Consider the following 14877-nt stretch of genomic DNA (forward strand, 5'->3'; position numbering starts at 1 on the left):
ACAACAACCACAAAGGAATTTGTTTTTGTTTGGAACGTTAGTGTCAAATATAAATGTAAACAAAATAAGGAAATGTCTATAAATTATTGGAATTTAAAAAACTAATAATTTTTCACATTTGATTGAATATTTTGAAAAACATAAATGAAAACTCGTTAGATTTTCAGTTTGAATGTTTCCATATCATTCCACTAAATGCACAATATCACGCAGGAAGTAGAATTCTTGCAAAAATGTTTGGGGTCGCTCGTAATTCATTGAAAAAACAGAAGCTGTTTCAATCTTTTGTTTTTGAAAACAAGAAGCACATGTTTATTAGGGCTTTATTATTTTCAAGTTTAACAAAATACCACACATATTGACAAATATTGTACCGCCTCTATAAGTGGTGTTTTAGTGTGCGACATGTCGTTCGGACCTGGAGGAGGTTACATGTCAATGATATGAAGGAGTCTTTATGGGAAATTGTTTTTATTTCAGATGAATAATTTTTTCTTCAAAAAATATATGTCCCTAATATACATCGAACATAGAAATAAATATATAAAATGTCGTATGGAATTTGACACTAACACTACAGCCCAGTTCAGTCAGCTGGGTATTGCTGCTACCTTTTCTTGTTCTACCATGGAACTATTGTTGTCTTGTTCTATGTCCCAATTTACATTAGGCGAGTTTACTTGCGGCAATTGTCAGTTTCTAGGTGAGAGAGGGTGCTGAGAGGCAAAGGGTTACCATATGCCTCACCTCTCCCTCCTACAAAATGACAATTGCCGCAAGTAAACTCGCCCAATGTAAATTGGGACTATACTACAGCATGGCACAATCATACAGGTACCCGCATCAGCCGAGCTGATGTACTGTGAGCTGTCAAAAAAAGTTGTTGTAATTGAAAACACAAAATTAAAAAACAAAAATTTAAAAGAAAAACTGTGAATTTTTTACGGATTTTTGTTATAATGTGTTTATTAATTACTGACTAACAAAATTTTGTTGAAAAAAATGTGTGAATCGCTTTATTTTTGGAAAACATTTTTGACATTTCACAGTACTGAACTCGTTTTTGTTGTAGTTGTTTGCTGATGCATCTACCTGGTAATTGTGCCATGTACTACAGTGAATTAATGAAATTAATGCTACATGCGAAATGTGACAAAGCGTAATGAAAAAAATTAAAGAAATTAATAGATGTAAACATAAGGCTTGCTCACGGCCTCAACAGTGACGATCAGAGCAAATTTGTCTGAAATTATAAATAAATATATTAACACTTAAAACTAAATAACAAAATTGAGCTGTTCAATACAATAACAAACAGTGTTTATGTAGTATTAACTAGAAAATAAAAGTTGTAAGTATCACAGATAAGGATAATCAGCGATAGCTCATGTTAATTGAGCTGTAAAATATTAACAGTTAAGAAAAGTTGTGCATTTGATTCGAGTAGTTACACTATATATTAACTAGATGGGTTAACTTAAAGAACGTACTATCCTCTATGGGATCCAGGTACTGATGTCTTGTAGAATTGTGGCATTGTGTAAGTTTCCATATCGTTGTTAAGAGGCTCATTCAGCACACCAACCGGCGATAAGTATGTTGTGTCGTTCCAGGAAGAATATTTTTCCATGTCGTATATTATGGACATTAGTGGGTTTTCGTGTGTGGCTAGCCCTTCTACGAATTTCCGAAGATGATATTGCGCGTACTTACAAAATGGAACAACGTCAGCTGCGTTGTAGATGTAAGTATTTGAAAATTTTTTAATTTCATTTTCATAATGTTTATTGACGCACTTTCTCAGTATCTTCCATTCTAGAATCTCCAATTCGTTGGCAACTATTGGCGATATAGAAAACCAGATCGGGATTCCGTAGGCTAGGATGGACCTGATTGCCACTTTATACAGGAGAAGTTTGGTTCTCTGCGGTAGGTGTTTGTTATTTAATATATACATACGAAAACCTCCCTAATATTCCTCTCACTTTCTGCAATGTAGAGCGAACATGCGGATTAAATCAGGACCACAGGATTTCTTTGAGTTTACGTTTACAATAATGTTTCTTATTTTTTCAGGGGTGACAAAATGGTATGTACAGTGGCGGCCATATAATTAAGAACGACATCGTATTAAAAAGTATTTGACTTGCTACGTTCCAAATATTTGAATATTTATATGGAACAAAATGTGTAAATAAAGTACAGGGTAAGCACTTTCAAATAAAGCCAAAACATGTTTTAATTCTCCCTCGTTTATACGAAAGAAACCACGATTTATTAAAATAGTCATAAATCGACCTGGCCACATAATTAAGAACGATATAAGTAAAGGTTACTTTAAGGTAATTTTCATACACAATATGTGAAAGCCACAGTTTTGGCTTTCTCTCATTTCCTCGAAGACGCTCTGAACGATACTCTGTGATTGTCGTTCAATAATCGGCGCTAATTTACCCTTAAATTGGCTTTTATCTCACTTCTTTGAGTCCTTTACGAGGGAATTGTCCTGGAAATAGTTTCGTAAGAGTCATTTCCACCTTATAAAGCGGTAGAATTTTTGTCTGCAAGTAGTAGACAGGAAATGAAACAATAATATAATGTCTATACAAAACTTGGAAGAATTCCACACCGAATATAACATTTATTAACATAATGTTTTGAATGCTCGAATTCCACAATAATTTTGTGTATGTACATCAAACATTAGTTTATACAAAAATTGTATTTTCATCCATAAAAATTATTGATTTGACTGGTTTTGATATTAATAAGAGCTTCATTGATTAAAAAGTCTTACATAACTATGCTTACCCCACCCACAAAGACATTGTGCAATGAAGGCTTTCAAAATATTAAACCTTTCATTTTTGTTCGGTGTACCGTTAGGCCAATTTTTTGTACAAAACGAAATTATTTTTTTATTTTCTGTCTACTACCTGCAGACAACAATCCTGCCGATTTATAAGGTGGAAATGGCTCATACGAAACTACTTCCCAGACAATTCCCACGTAAAGGATTCAAAGAAGTGGGGTAAAAACCAATTTAAGGGTAAATAAGCGCCGACTATGGAACGACAATCACAGGGTATCGTTTAGAGCGTCATCGAGGGAATGAGAGGAAGCCAAAACTGTGGCTTTAGATCCCAAAAATAAAATAAATTCGTCAAATTATGGGCAAATTTTTGAAAACGTTAGGTATGCCCTAATTATCAAACTTAGACTCAATAATATGTACCATTGAAGGACAATTGATACTAAAATGAATCAAAGTAACCGATTTCTAAAATACATAACGATATATTCACATATTGTGTATGAAAATTACCTTAAAGTAACCTTTACTTATATCGTTCTTAATTATGTGGCCAGGTCGATTTATGACTATTTTAATAAATCGTGGTTTCTTTCGTATAAACGAGGGAGAATTAAAACATGTTTTGGCTTTATTTGAAAGTGCTTACCCTGTACTTTATTTACACATTTTGTTTCATATAAATATTCAAATATTTGGAACGTAGCAAGTCAAATACTTTTTAATACGATGTCGTTCTTAATTATATGGCCGCCACTGTATCTGGATTTTCCAGCGCATTAAAGTCGTCGTCAAAAGTATATATGTGAGGGGATGTTGGATTGATGCAGGGTAACACCGTAGAATTAAGATCGTTAAATGAAACAGTTGGTAAAACGTCTTGATATAATGACGAATAAAATACTTGAAAACGACCGGCAATTTCAGAGGGGTTTGAAATAGTGTGGTCACCATCTTGAATCTTATGGCAGAAAGCTGATTTATTTTTCCCTGTGAAGCGGGATATTTCTTTGAAAGCAAATGGACTGGGCTTTATTTTCTCCAACCTCTTGTTGAAATACTCTGCAGACTCAATGTTTATGATTTCTTTGATGATTATTTTTAATAACTGTATTTGTTTGGATAAAATGGAATACTCACGGCTTATTCGATTTCCCGTGCGGTGAAAAATCTTCTTGAGGTCCTTTTGCCATTGATGTTTTATCCTTAAGAAATTGCACACTTTGTCTGACAGTGGCAGTTTTCCATCTTTGAGTTCTATTTTTTGAGAATGATTGCTGTGAACGTTTGAAAAACCAATGGTGAAGTTATTGATAATACAGTCAATCTCACTGTTGCCTAGGTTCCTATTAATTGGGGGCATGACCTCTCGAGATACCATGTCAAGATCTTGCTGAAAATTGTTCCAGTTTGTATTCTTATAGGATGTGAAGAATTGCGGTGTGTTCAGAGTTATGTTGGGACAATCAAATTTCATTTCCAGTTTAATGGGGAAATGATCAGAAAACGTTGGTTTGGAGGATATTTTGTAGTTCTGATTTATTGTATCGATTAAGTGTGCGCTTATTAAAAAATGGTCCAGAAAAGATGACCCATTTGGATATGAGGGACATGAATCACACATTCTTATGACTTCCATTGAATTATCCTCTAACCATGAACGTAAAACTCTTCCGTTTGAGTTTTCGTAAATGTCTCCCCAGGATGAACTTTTTGAATTTAAGTCTCCACCTAGGACGAACCCGTCATAATTGCTGGCAAGTTGAATTATTTTGTTAAGATCCGATTCTAGCCTCTGCACTGGATAACTACAAGGGACATAGATTGACCCGACAAGAATTCTTTGGTTAGAGTTGTTGGTAGACATTTCAATTTGAATAAATGTTGTGTTGATCCCAATATCACTTGTAGATATACGCTCAAATTTGATTGAGTTTTTTAAAATGACAGCTACGCCAATGGGAGTGTAGTCGTATATAAAATTATACCCGTTGATTTTAATAAATTTGCGATTTCTAAAGCGGCATTCTTGGACAAACGCTATATCAATGTTATTATGAAATAACATGTTTTTTAGCTCAATCTGCCGGCTGCGGTCAACAAGGGAACGCACGTTGAATGTTAAGAAGTTTATTGGTCTATGGTCCATAATGTGATTTTACTTTAGACAGAAGCCGTAAACATTGTTTTTTGGCTTCAGGCTTTGACAAATTTTTGTGTTCAACCAAGAATAATTGAATTTCTTGTTCCAGTGTGAGCTCTTGTGGTTCCAGAAAAGAGTTTGCGAGCTTAAGAAATTCCTCAATGATTTGAGGCTTTTGGACCGCAACTTGACGATTCGATGCGTCACTTCCAAATAAACTGGAAAATGTTTTCCCAGGAGAAACTTTTGAGAAATGTAGTGCTTTAGAAACATTAGCTCTGTTCCAGAACTAAAAAGTTTTTACAATTTTTATCACTTTTACACATTTTGCGTTCCCGTACACAAAATTTATATGAAAACCGTTTACGACTTTTACGATTTTTACCACTTTATAAAGTACGGGAACAGGCCAATTATTTTGAGCAAGAGCTCTGTCTTCCAAGGCTTTGGCTGTTTTTTACCTCCTGGCAAGAACATATTTTTTGTAGACAGGACAACCTTTAAAGTTAGCGGGGTGACCAGTTTTCCGCAATTGATACAGAATGGTTCAGATGTATCTGAACTCGATCGTTGACATTCTCCCGGTAGATGCTGAATGTTACATTTAATGCAGTTGTAAGATGAGTTACAATTGCGGGCTACATGTCCCCAACGTTGACATCTATGACATTGGACGTCGCCGCTTTTCTTTTTTGGTTTCTCCCAAATTACATCTTGGAACTGCAGTTCGCGGATGTGTGAAACCTCGCCAACTTTTTTCCCTGGAAGTAAAGTTACCAAGAAAAGTCCGCTGTCTGTGTTGTTTTTGATTGAATATGGTGTTCTATATTTGGTAACATTAGCCACCGTTTGAGGAACCAACTCATCCAATTCTTTTTTAATAAAGTCTGGATTCGTTTGATAATATAGGTTTCTGATAATTAAGGATGCCTGTTTTTGGTCTTTGGACGTAAACGAATAAGATTTGATGTTCTTTGATTTTAGTAACTCCATCATTGAAGAATAGACGTTGGGATCCGAAAAGTATAATTTACTTTTGCTTTTGTTTACATTCTTAATTCTGAATGCAGCTCGTGGAATTGAGGACTTTAAGGAGTCAATCAATGAATTGATGTTGACATCAAAAACAAATATTGGTGGTCACCAAGAAGTTTTAGGTTTTGGGGCTCTTTCATTGGCTTTGTTGTTATTGGTTTTGTTTGAGTTGCTGACAGGTGTGGAAATGTCAATGTCTGCCAATGCACCTAAAATACCAAATTTGTTTTGATCAGTTGGTTTATAGTTTGACAGTTTCTCAGCAAGATCACATGAGCCGGTGAATTTGCGCTTTCAAGTCGCTGTCTCTTGCGCTCATTTTGTTTCACTGTTTGGGTTTTGTTTGTTTGCATATTTGGTTTGGTCGCTACCGGTGTTAGCGTGATTTGAGGTTGATGCAATCACCTCATTAACATCATAGTCCATATCAGGGGGATGACACTCAGGTTCCTCCATTGCAAGTATATGCAATTTTGGAACCTTGTATGTGTGTTTTTAATTGTTATAAATCAACAAAAAAAAAATTTTATTTTTGGTTGAAAATTTGCACTTCTTGCTTCTTTGAATGTTGCCACCTCCGCCATCTTCAAATTGAAATATGTACATGTATTTTGTTTTTTTTTTAACTCACACGCAAAGTTATAGGTTTTGCCCTAATCGGTTATCAATATATCAAATACTTGGTAGTCGACACGAAAGTTAAACGTCAACAAACAAAATACGAAAACCACGAAACCAAAACAATATTTCCTTTTGAGATTTGGTAAGTTAGAAAAATTGAATTGTATCTTATTTAAAATCAATGTCTGATAAAAACACTTAACGTCATTTCAGGGAAAGAAGGAAGCAATAAAACAATTAAATTTAACGAATTGATAAAATTGAATTGATTAACAAAAATATGACATTTGAAAAATCACCGAGAAAATAGTTGTGACAATTGCAGGAAAACAAAGTGGAGATAAATCTGTTGGCCCGCTAAAAACACCAAAACACCGTCAGTCAATATGAAGAGTGTGGAAAATTTTATTGCATTATTGGAAACTACAGCCGTTATTACCACTGTTTTGCAGTACCTTTCCGGAGCGTACGTAAATTGATTGATCTTTGAATTCAATTTATATTATCTATTTTTGTTTGTTTTTTTTTTCCCTTTTAGAGTTATATGCCGCAAATATATTAGCAAGAAAAGTACCGGCGAGTCATCTGGCTTTCCATTCATATGTGGGTTTCTATCGTAAGTGGAATTTGTGAAATGTTATTGTATAAATTAATGAGTTTAGTTTGCCTACAGAAATATCGTATGACATATGCAACGTAAGCAAACCTTTTAATCAATAATGCCGCCACCACTTTCTAGCCAACGGACTTTGAGAAATAATAATTATGAACACTTTGTGGCAGTATTTTTAACGGTTATAGAAGAATATAAAATTTAAATCGATAATATTATTATTTTTAACGGTTATAGAAGAAAGAACTTATCAAATACAAAATTTTAAAATCTGAAATTAATATTAACTAACCACAAAATATTGAATAAGCAGAAATCGTCAATTGGAATCTATTGACGATTTCTGCTTATTAATGATTTAATGATTATCATATAATACAATTTTATTTCAGTAGATTGAAAGTACAAAAAAATGTCGCGCGTAAACTAAACTTGTTCCTATAAATAAAAATCAGTCGATTTAGTGTTAATGTTTACAATTCAAATCCAAGTTTTGACTATGATAAGGTCTACATACGAATTACTTATTTTATTGACCTGTGTACATGCCTTTACTAATTAATTCCTTTCTTTCATTTTAGATGTAGCTATTGGGTTCTCTATGGCATGCTAAGCAATGAACACAGTGTGGTATTGGTTAACAGTATTGGAGTAACATTATTTTTGATATATACCTTAATCTATTATGTATTTACGGTAAATAAGAATGCCTATGTGAAAATGTTCCTCTTTGTCCTGACTGCATTATGTGGCATTGCATTCTATATTAATACTATACCAGACATACAACAAGCTCAAAATTTTATGGGTAAGAAGAAAAATGTTAAATGTTTGATCACTTAATTAGTTATTTCTCCTCGTTTCAGGCATTGTGTGCTGTGTCGTTACGGTAACATTCTTTGCCGCACCTCTAACAAATCTCCTACATGTGATTAGAGTTAAAAACTCGGAAAGTATGCCTTTTCCATTAATAATTATGTCATTTTTAGTATCGGTTCAGTGGCTCATCTATGGTGTTATTATTTCCGATACGTTTATTCAGGTAAGTGAAAGAAAACGAAAATACACGTGACTCATAAAATCAATTGAAGATAGCTTAGAACGAAAAAGTAGAAAACTTCTACACAACTAGAAAGACTTGTTCCAGAAGAGCAAAAGCAGGACATGCATAACAATTTTTGACACAATGCGGGGGATTAGGTCATAATTTCCACAGCTCACACAGCTCCTGGAAATACTGTAGAAATCTCCTACATATCAAGAGATCACCTGCAACAGGCGGAGACGTGCACGAACGTCAGAAAGTGTCTAAAATAGCACCCTTTCTTTCAGAAAGTGTCTAAAATAGCACCCTTTCTTTCAGAAAGTGTCTAAAATAGCACCCTTTCTTTCAGAAAGTGTCTAAAATAGCACCCTTTCTTTCAGAAAGTGTCTAAAATAGCACCCTTTCTTTCAGAAAGTGTCTAAAATAGCACCCTTTCTTTCAGAAAGTGTCTAAAATAGCACCCTTTCTTTCAGAAAGTGTCTAAAATAGCACCCTTTCTTTCAGAAAGTGTCTAAAATAGCACCCTTTCTTTCAGAAAGGGTCTAAAATAGCACCCTTTCTTTCAGAAAGGGTCTAAAATAGCACCCTTTCTTTCAGAAAGGGTCTAAAATAGCACCCTTTCTTTCAGAAAGGGTCTAAAATAGCACCCTTTCTTTCAGAAAGGGTCTAAAATAGCACCCTTTCTTTCAGAAAGGGTCTAAAATAGCACCCTTTCTTTCAGAAAGGGTCTAAAATAGCACCCTTTCTTTTAGAAAGGGTCTAAAGTAGCACCCTTTCTTTTAGAAAGGGTCTTAAATAGCACCCTTTCTTTTAGAAAGGGTCTTAAATAGCACCCTTTCTTTTAGAAAGGGTCTAAAATAGCACCCTTTCTTTTAGAAAGGGTCTAAAACAGCACCCTTTCTTTTAGAAAGGGTCTAAAATAGAACCCGTTCTTTCAGAAAGGGTCTAAAATAGCACCCTTTCTTTCAGAAAGTGTCTAAAATAGCACGCTTTCTTTCAGAAAGTGTCTAAAATAGCACCCTTTCTTTTAGAAAGGGTCTAAAACAGCACCCTTTCTTTTAGAAAGGGTCTAAAATAGAACCCGTTCTTTCAGAAAGTGTCTAAAATAGCACCCTTTCTTTCAGAAAGTGTCTAAAATAGCACCCTTTCTTTCAGAAAGTGTCTAAAATAGCACCCTTTCTTTCAGAAAGTGTCTAAAATAGCACCCTTTCTTTCAGAAAGTGTCTAAAATAGCACCCTTTCTTTCAGAAAGTGTCTAAAATAGCACCCTTTCTTTCAGAAAGTGTCTAAAATAGCACCCTTTCTTTCAGAAAGGGTCTAAAATAGTACCCTTTCTTTTAGAAAGGGTCTAAAATAGCACCCTTTCTTTCAGAAAGGGTCTAAAATAGCACCCTTTCTTTTAGAAAGGGTCTAAAATAGCACCCTTTCTTTTAGAAAGGGTCTAAAATAGCACCCTTTCTTTTAGAAAGGGTCTAAAATAGCAGCCTTTCTTTTAGAAAGGGTCTAAAATAGCACCCTTTCTTTTAGAAAGGGTCTAAAATAGCACCCTTTCTTTCAGAAAGGGTCTAAAATAGCACCCTTTCTTTTAGAAAGGGTCTAAAATAGCACCCTTTCTTTTAGAAAGGGTCTAAAATAGCACCCTTTCTTTTAGAAAGGGTCTAAAATAGCACCCTTTCTTTCAGAAAGTGTCTAAAATAGCACCCTTTCTTTCAGAAAGTGTCTAAAATAGGACCCTTTCTTTCAGAAAGGGTCTAATATAGCACCCTTTCTTTCAGAAAGTGTCTAAAATAGCACCCTTTCTTTTAGAAAGTGTCTAAAATAGCACCCTTTCTTTCAGAAAAGGTCTAAAATAGCACCCTTTCTTTCAGAAAGGGTCTAAAATAGCACCCTTTCTTTTAGAAAGGGTCTAAAATACCACCCTTTCTTTTAGAAAGGGTCTAAAATAGCTCCCTATCTTTTAGAAAAGGTCTAAAATAGCACCCTTTCTTTTAGAAAGGGTCTAAAATAGCACCCTTTCTTTTAGAAAGGGTCTAAAATAGCACCCTTTCTTTCAGAAAGGGTCTAAAATAGCACCCTTTCAGAAAGGGTCTAAAATAGCACCCTTTCTTTTAGAAAGGGTCTAAAATAGCACCCTTTCTTTTAGAAAGGGTCTAAAATAGCACCCTTTCTTTCAGAAAGGGTCTAAAATAGCACCCTTTCAGAAAGGGTCTAAAATAGCACCCTTTCTTTTAGAAAGGGTCTAAAATAGCACCCTTTCTTTTAGAAAGGGTCTAAAATAGCACCCTTTCTTTTAGAAAGGGTCTAAAATAGCACCCTTTCTTTCAGAAAGTGTCTAAAATAGCACCCTTTCTTTCAGAAAGTGTCTAAAATAGGACCCTTTCTTTCAGAAAGGGTCTAATATAGCACCCTTTCTTTCAGAAAGTGTCTAAAATAGCACCCTTACTTTCAGAAAGGGTCTAAAATAGCACCCTTTCTTTTAGAAATGGTTTAAAATAGCAGGCTTTCTTTCAGTAAGGCTCTAAAGTAGCACCCTTTCTTTCAGAAAGGGTTTAAAATAGCACGCTTTCTTTCAGTACGGCTCTAAAGTAGCACCCTTTCTTTCAGAAAGTTTCTAAAGCAGCTCCTTTCTTTCAGAAAGAGTCAAAAGAAGCGCCCATTCTTTCAGAAAGGGTCTAAAGAAGCACCCTTTTTCAGAAAGGTTCTGTTGTGTATTTTGAAATAAAAAGAAGCACGCGATCAATAAGATTTAATTCAATAATTCTTTATTAAATACTTAACACAACAAACCTTAATATTAATCAAAAATGGAGGTTGAACGGTTTGTACTGGTTGATAGTTAGAATGGCAGTGAGTTATGCTAACAATAACTAGAAAGCAAAAACCTGTTACTTGAAAGTAACGATTTAGTACCAAAGATACATTTGCATTGAGTGGAAAATATTAAAAGTACAGGGTTGCCATCAAATATTAATATGTATTGAAATACACCACAGGTTCTATTGGAAACACCCTTTTCAGAAGGGTCCATAGAAGCACCCTTTCTTTCAGAAAGGTTCTATAAGAGGCATTCTTTTTCAGAAAGGGCCCATGATCTCGGCACAGACCAAAAAAGAAGCTGCGGTACGAAACGATGTAGGAATCAAAGATAATCTAGGCTCTTCCAACAACCTCTAGGAAACAGACGAAGAAACCTTGTTGAGATAGTAAAATCTATAGGTCTATATCTATATTAGACTTTGTAGTTCATCAGAGATATGCAGTGGGAAAGAATGCAGACTTTTCGAAATCTCACAGCTCGATATTTTTGGGAGTATTTTGTTTTCTTCATCTTCGGAAGGAATCCTGGCAAGGTCTCATCCCGTTTAATTTCATATCTGTCCTTTTTCTCTAAAAAGGTTCGAAACCAAACTTGTTCAAAAAACGGTTTCGGTGGACTTCGAATCGTCTTAGTGAAACCGACCCTTGTTGTACAGAAAAATATAAGTCCAAATAGTCCAAATAGTCAATATTTTTCATTATTTGACTAAAGTACTTTAATCTTAAAATTGCTCATATTTACTAATCTTCTTAATTTATGCTTTTCTTTCTCTCTTTTTAGTTACCCAATTTCCTGGGCTGTATTCTTTCCCTAATGCAATTGGGATTATTTGTATGTTATCCCCCAAAAAGTTTTGCTGGACAAGGCTATAAATTGGTGGATCAATCTGTGGTATTTTAAACAATAATTAACAAATAAATTATGTATCAGTAATGGAGGCAGACAGACTAGCTATACAAGAAAACAACAATAACAACAACCAGAAAAAACAAGACTTAATGCTTTAATGTATGTATTTATAAATATAAAATGTAATTTTGTGAAAAAGAAACCATATTTTTAATGTAAATACTGTGTGCTAATTTGTATATGCCAATTTAAAAGATTGAAAAAAAAACTCCCATAGCCATTATGCAATTCAAGGCCAAAATTAACTATTTTTGAAAAAAAAGAATATTGTCCAAACTTTCCCTATAAAAAATGTATTTAATTCAATCAACTTGATATACTCACCTCATTTGATGCAGATATTACAGTCATATTGTGATCACAAAAAATAGACGGAGATTATCCCACACTCTACTTATAACATTAATAATTTATTTTTTAAACTAAATACTTATGTTTTCTCTTTCTTTTTGCATTAAGCTTAACATTCACTTTCTTCCGCTATTAGTAAACTCTCTTTAAGTATACGATTAATTATTTTGACTTCTTTGAGAAATGATTTAATAAAAAAAAAAACGGAGAAAACCAAAAATAACAAAAATGTTTTTCGTCTTATCTTTGAACAGATCGATATGCTTTATTTATTTATATGTTGATTTTGAGTTATCACAAATCAATTATTGCTTTTGTTTCATTTCTTTTCTTAGGTCGCTGAGTGTTATAATTATTCTTACGACCGCCTCACAAGAGGAGCTACAATGAAGATAAATTGGTTACTAAAGAATGTTTAATAAAAACAACATTATTCCGTCCATATTAAAAGGGATTTGTTTCGAAGAATATTTATGAAATAAGCACGTTCTTATATAGATCAACGATCCCCATCCATTTCGAATGTATTTCCAGTATTGCAATATATTAATAAAACAACACACAGGAATGCAGATCGCAAATATTTTAACAGTGCTGAAGAAAAGTAAGCGACAATTATAACATATTGCGTCCACAAAAACTTTTCAAATTTATAAAGGAAAAAATATTGAAAATTTCAAAATCCTCAATATCCAGGCACCTTGGCGTTAATTCTGTCATTCGGTTCGGTCTTTGGTCATTAATAACATCTCTACGGCGTATTGGCATTCGGACGATATCTTTCAAGCATGGAGTTTTCACTGGAACTTACACTAGAGTGATACACACTTTCAATGACATTTTACCTATTATTTGGAATCGCACTTTCATGAGCTCATTTAAATCCACTCCAAAGCATAGCTTTATATTGAGCTTCTTTCATTTGGTTTTCATAAAAATAAACAATTATTGAAAATATCAACTCAACCTTACCGAAATTTTGTTCCACACTGTATATCTTATCACATGTATTCAACTTACTTTCATCGATAAGAGTACATCAATTGTATGCCAATACCATTCGATTAAGTGAATTATTGTTATTAATTATTTTCAAGATTGGTGCAATAGCAGGCATACTTTAACATTGTCGTTATGTTCGCTCGTTTTTCGTGGGAATTCGAAATGAGAACGACAATCAATTCAAAGATACTATTTAAGAATCTTATCACCCACTAATTACTGAAAAAAATCTCATTACCGAAAATGAGCTTTTTACCAAATAAAATATTCTATGTTTCGTGATAAAGAGAAGAAGCGGACCAGCCCCACCACATTTAGGTTATTTGCCACAGATCTGGCTAGCCTTATCCCGATATCTATCCTTGGATGGCTTGATTGAGTTGTCTACTTCCATATCGCTTGGCGCCGAGCCGCAACATGTCAGTTCATATACTATTTCATTTTCTTTAATGTTGCAATGACCCAAGTTAAGGATTGATTTAGGCGTCCTTAAGTCAAGCGACCGTTAAATCACTCAGTAGTGGAATTCTGTAACACATTTTTTGAGTTACCGACAAAAATCGGTAAAATAAAAACACAAAATTATGAATGAATGAAAAAAATATCAAAAAAGTTGACAACACTATTGCTATCGGTAGAACTTAGCTACAACTTACCGAAAATTTTCGTTAATTACCAAAATTATAAGCATATTAATTTTACCGATTTTAGTCGGTAAGTCAAAAAATGATTTACAGAATTCCACTACAGGTCGATTTACGGCTCGTTAGCATTAAGATAAGTTAATCATTAAAATATCAGTAGTGCGATTCTCTATATCATTTTTTGAGTTACCGACAAAAATCGGTAAAATTAAAACGCAAAATGGTGAATGAAAAGTTCAAATAAAAGTTGACATCACTCTTACTATCGGTAGAACTTTACGACTGCTTTTTATTCGTCGCTAACTTACCGAAAAACATCGTTAATTACCGAAATTATAAGCATTTTAATTTTAGCGACATTTGTCGGTAAGTCAAAAAATGGGTTAGAGAATCGCACTACAGGTGATTGTTATTGCTCTGGGTCTGAGCCAACATACTATAGAGAAAAACGAGATCCTTCCTATACACAGAAAGAAAATAGGTGGAATTTCTGCGGCAGGTAAAATGAATACTATAAGGAAAAGCGAGTAGACATTTCCCGAGACAAAATAATCATTATTTGCAGGTTCTCAATGGCAGAGACTTTCACATCTTGGATCTCCTGGAAGAGAAGAACTTAATAGACCATCTGGACCGAGGTGACCGCCTCATGGAATCGGAAAATACAAAATATTGCGGTACAAAATTTAAGGTTATCTCCAGTTTATGTCTGTGTCAGAAATCTGACCAATTTTCTTTCTGTGTATGGGATCTGGTTTTTTTTTTTTCTTCATAGTATGTTGGCTCAGACTCAGAGTAATAACAATCACTTGATATTTTAATGATTAACTTATCTTAATGCTAACATTGAGCCGTACCTATAATGTAATAAGATTCGTAGAAAT

General features: G+C 34.0%; 1 protein-coding gene across 2 annotated transcripts; it reads left to right on the plus strand.

Moving 5' to 3' along the window:
- The first annotated feature begins 1137 nt into the window (after nt 1–1137).
- slv (sugar transporter SWEET1) lies at nt 1138–12576 on the plus strand. Of its 2 annotated transcripts, XM_073955106.1 has the most exons (10): nt 1180–1351; nt 1468–1540; nt 1614–1744; nt 1805–1929; nt 6636–6753; nt 6825–7077; nt 7150–7227; nt 7806–8032; nt 8091–8266; nt 11868–12576. In XM_073955106.1, exons 6-10 carry the CDS (start codon nt 6998–7000, stop codon nt 11985–11987), a joined length of 681 nt encoding a protein of 226 aa, XP_073811207.1. In that variant the 5' UTR covers nt 1180–1351; nt 1468–1540; nt 1614–1744; nt 1805–1929; nt 6636–6753; nt 6825–6997; the 3' UTR covers nt 11988–12576. The 2 variants fall into 2 exon arrangements, with proteins under 2 accessions (XP_073811206.1, XP_073811207.1); XM_073955105.1 differs by having other exon boundaries at nt 1138–1351; nt 1596–1744; nt 1805–6753.
- The last annotated feature ends 2301 nt before the right edge of the window (nt 12577–14877 follow it).

Source organism: Musca autumnalis, unplaced genomic scaffold (genome assembly GCF_047663935.1).
Source record: "Musca autumnalis isolate F117 unplaced genomic scaffold, ASM4766393v1 scaffold_5, whole genome shotgun sequence".
Lineage (NCBI taxonomy): Eukaryota > Metazoa > Arthropoda > Insecta > Diptera > Muscidae > Musca > Musca autumnalis.

Coding starts and splice junctions, on each gene's coding strand:
- slv (XM_073955105.1), top strand. CDS start 6,998: ATGAAGAGTGTGGAAAATTTTATTGCATTATTGGAAACTACAGCCGTT. Junction 7,228..7,805: donor TTCATATGTGGGTTTCTATC/GTAAGTGGAATT, acceptor CTTTCATTTTAG/ATGTAGCTATTGGGTTCTCT. Junction 8,267..11,867: donor TTTCCGATACGTTTATTCAG/GTAAGTGAAAGA, acceptor CTCTCTTTTTAG/TTACCCAATTTCCTGGGCTG.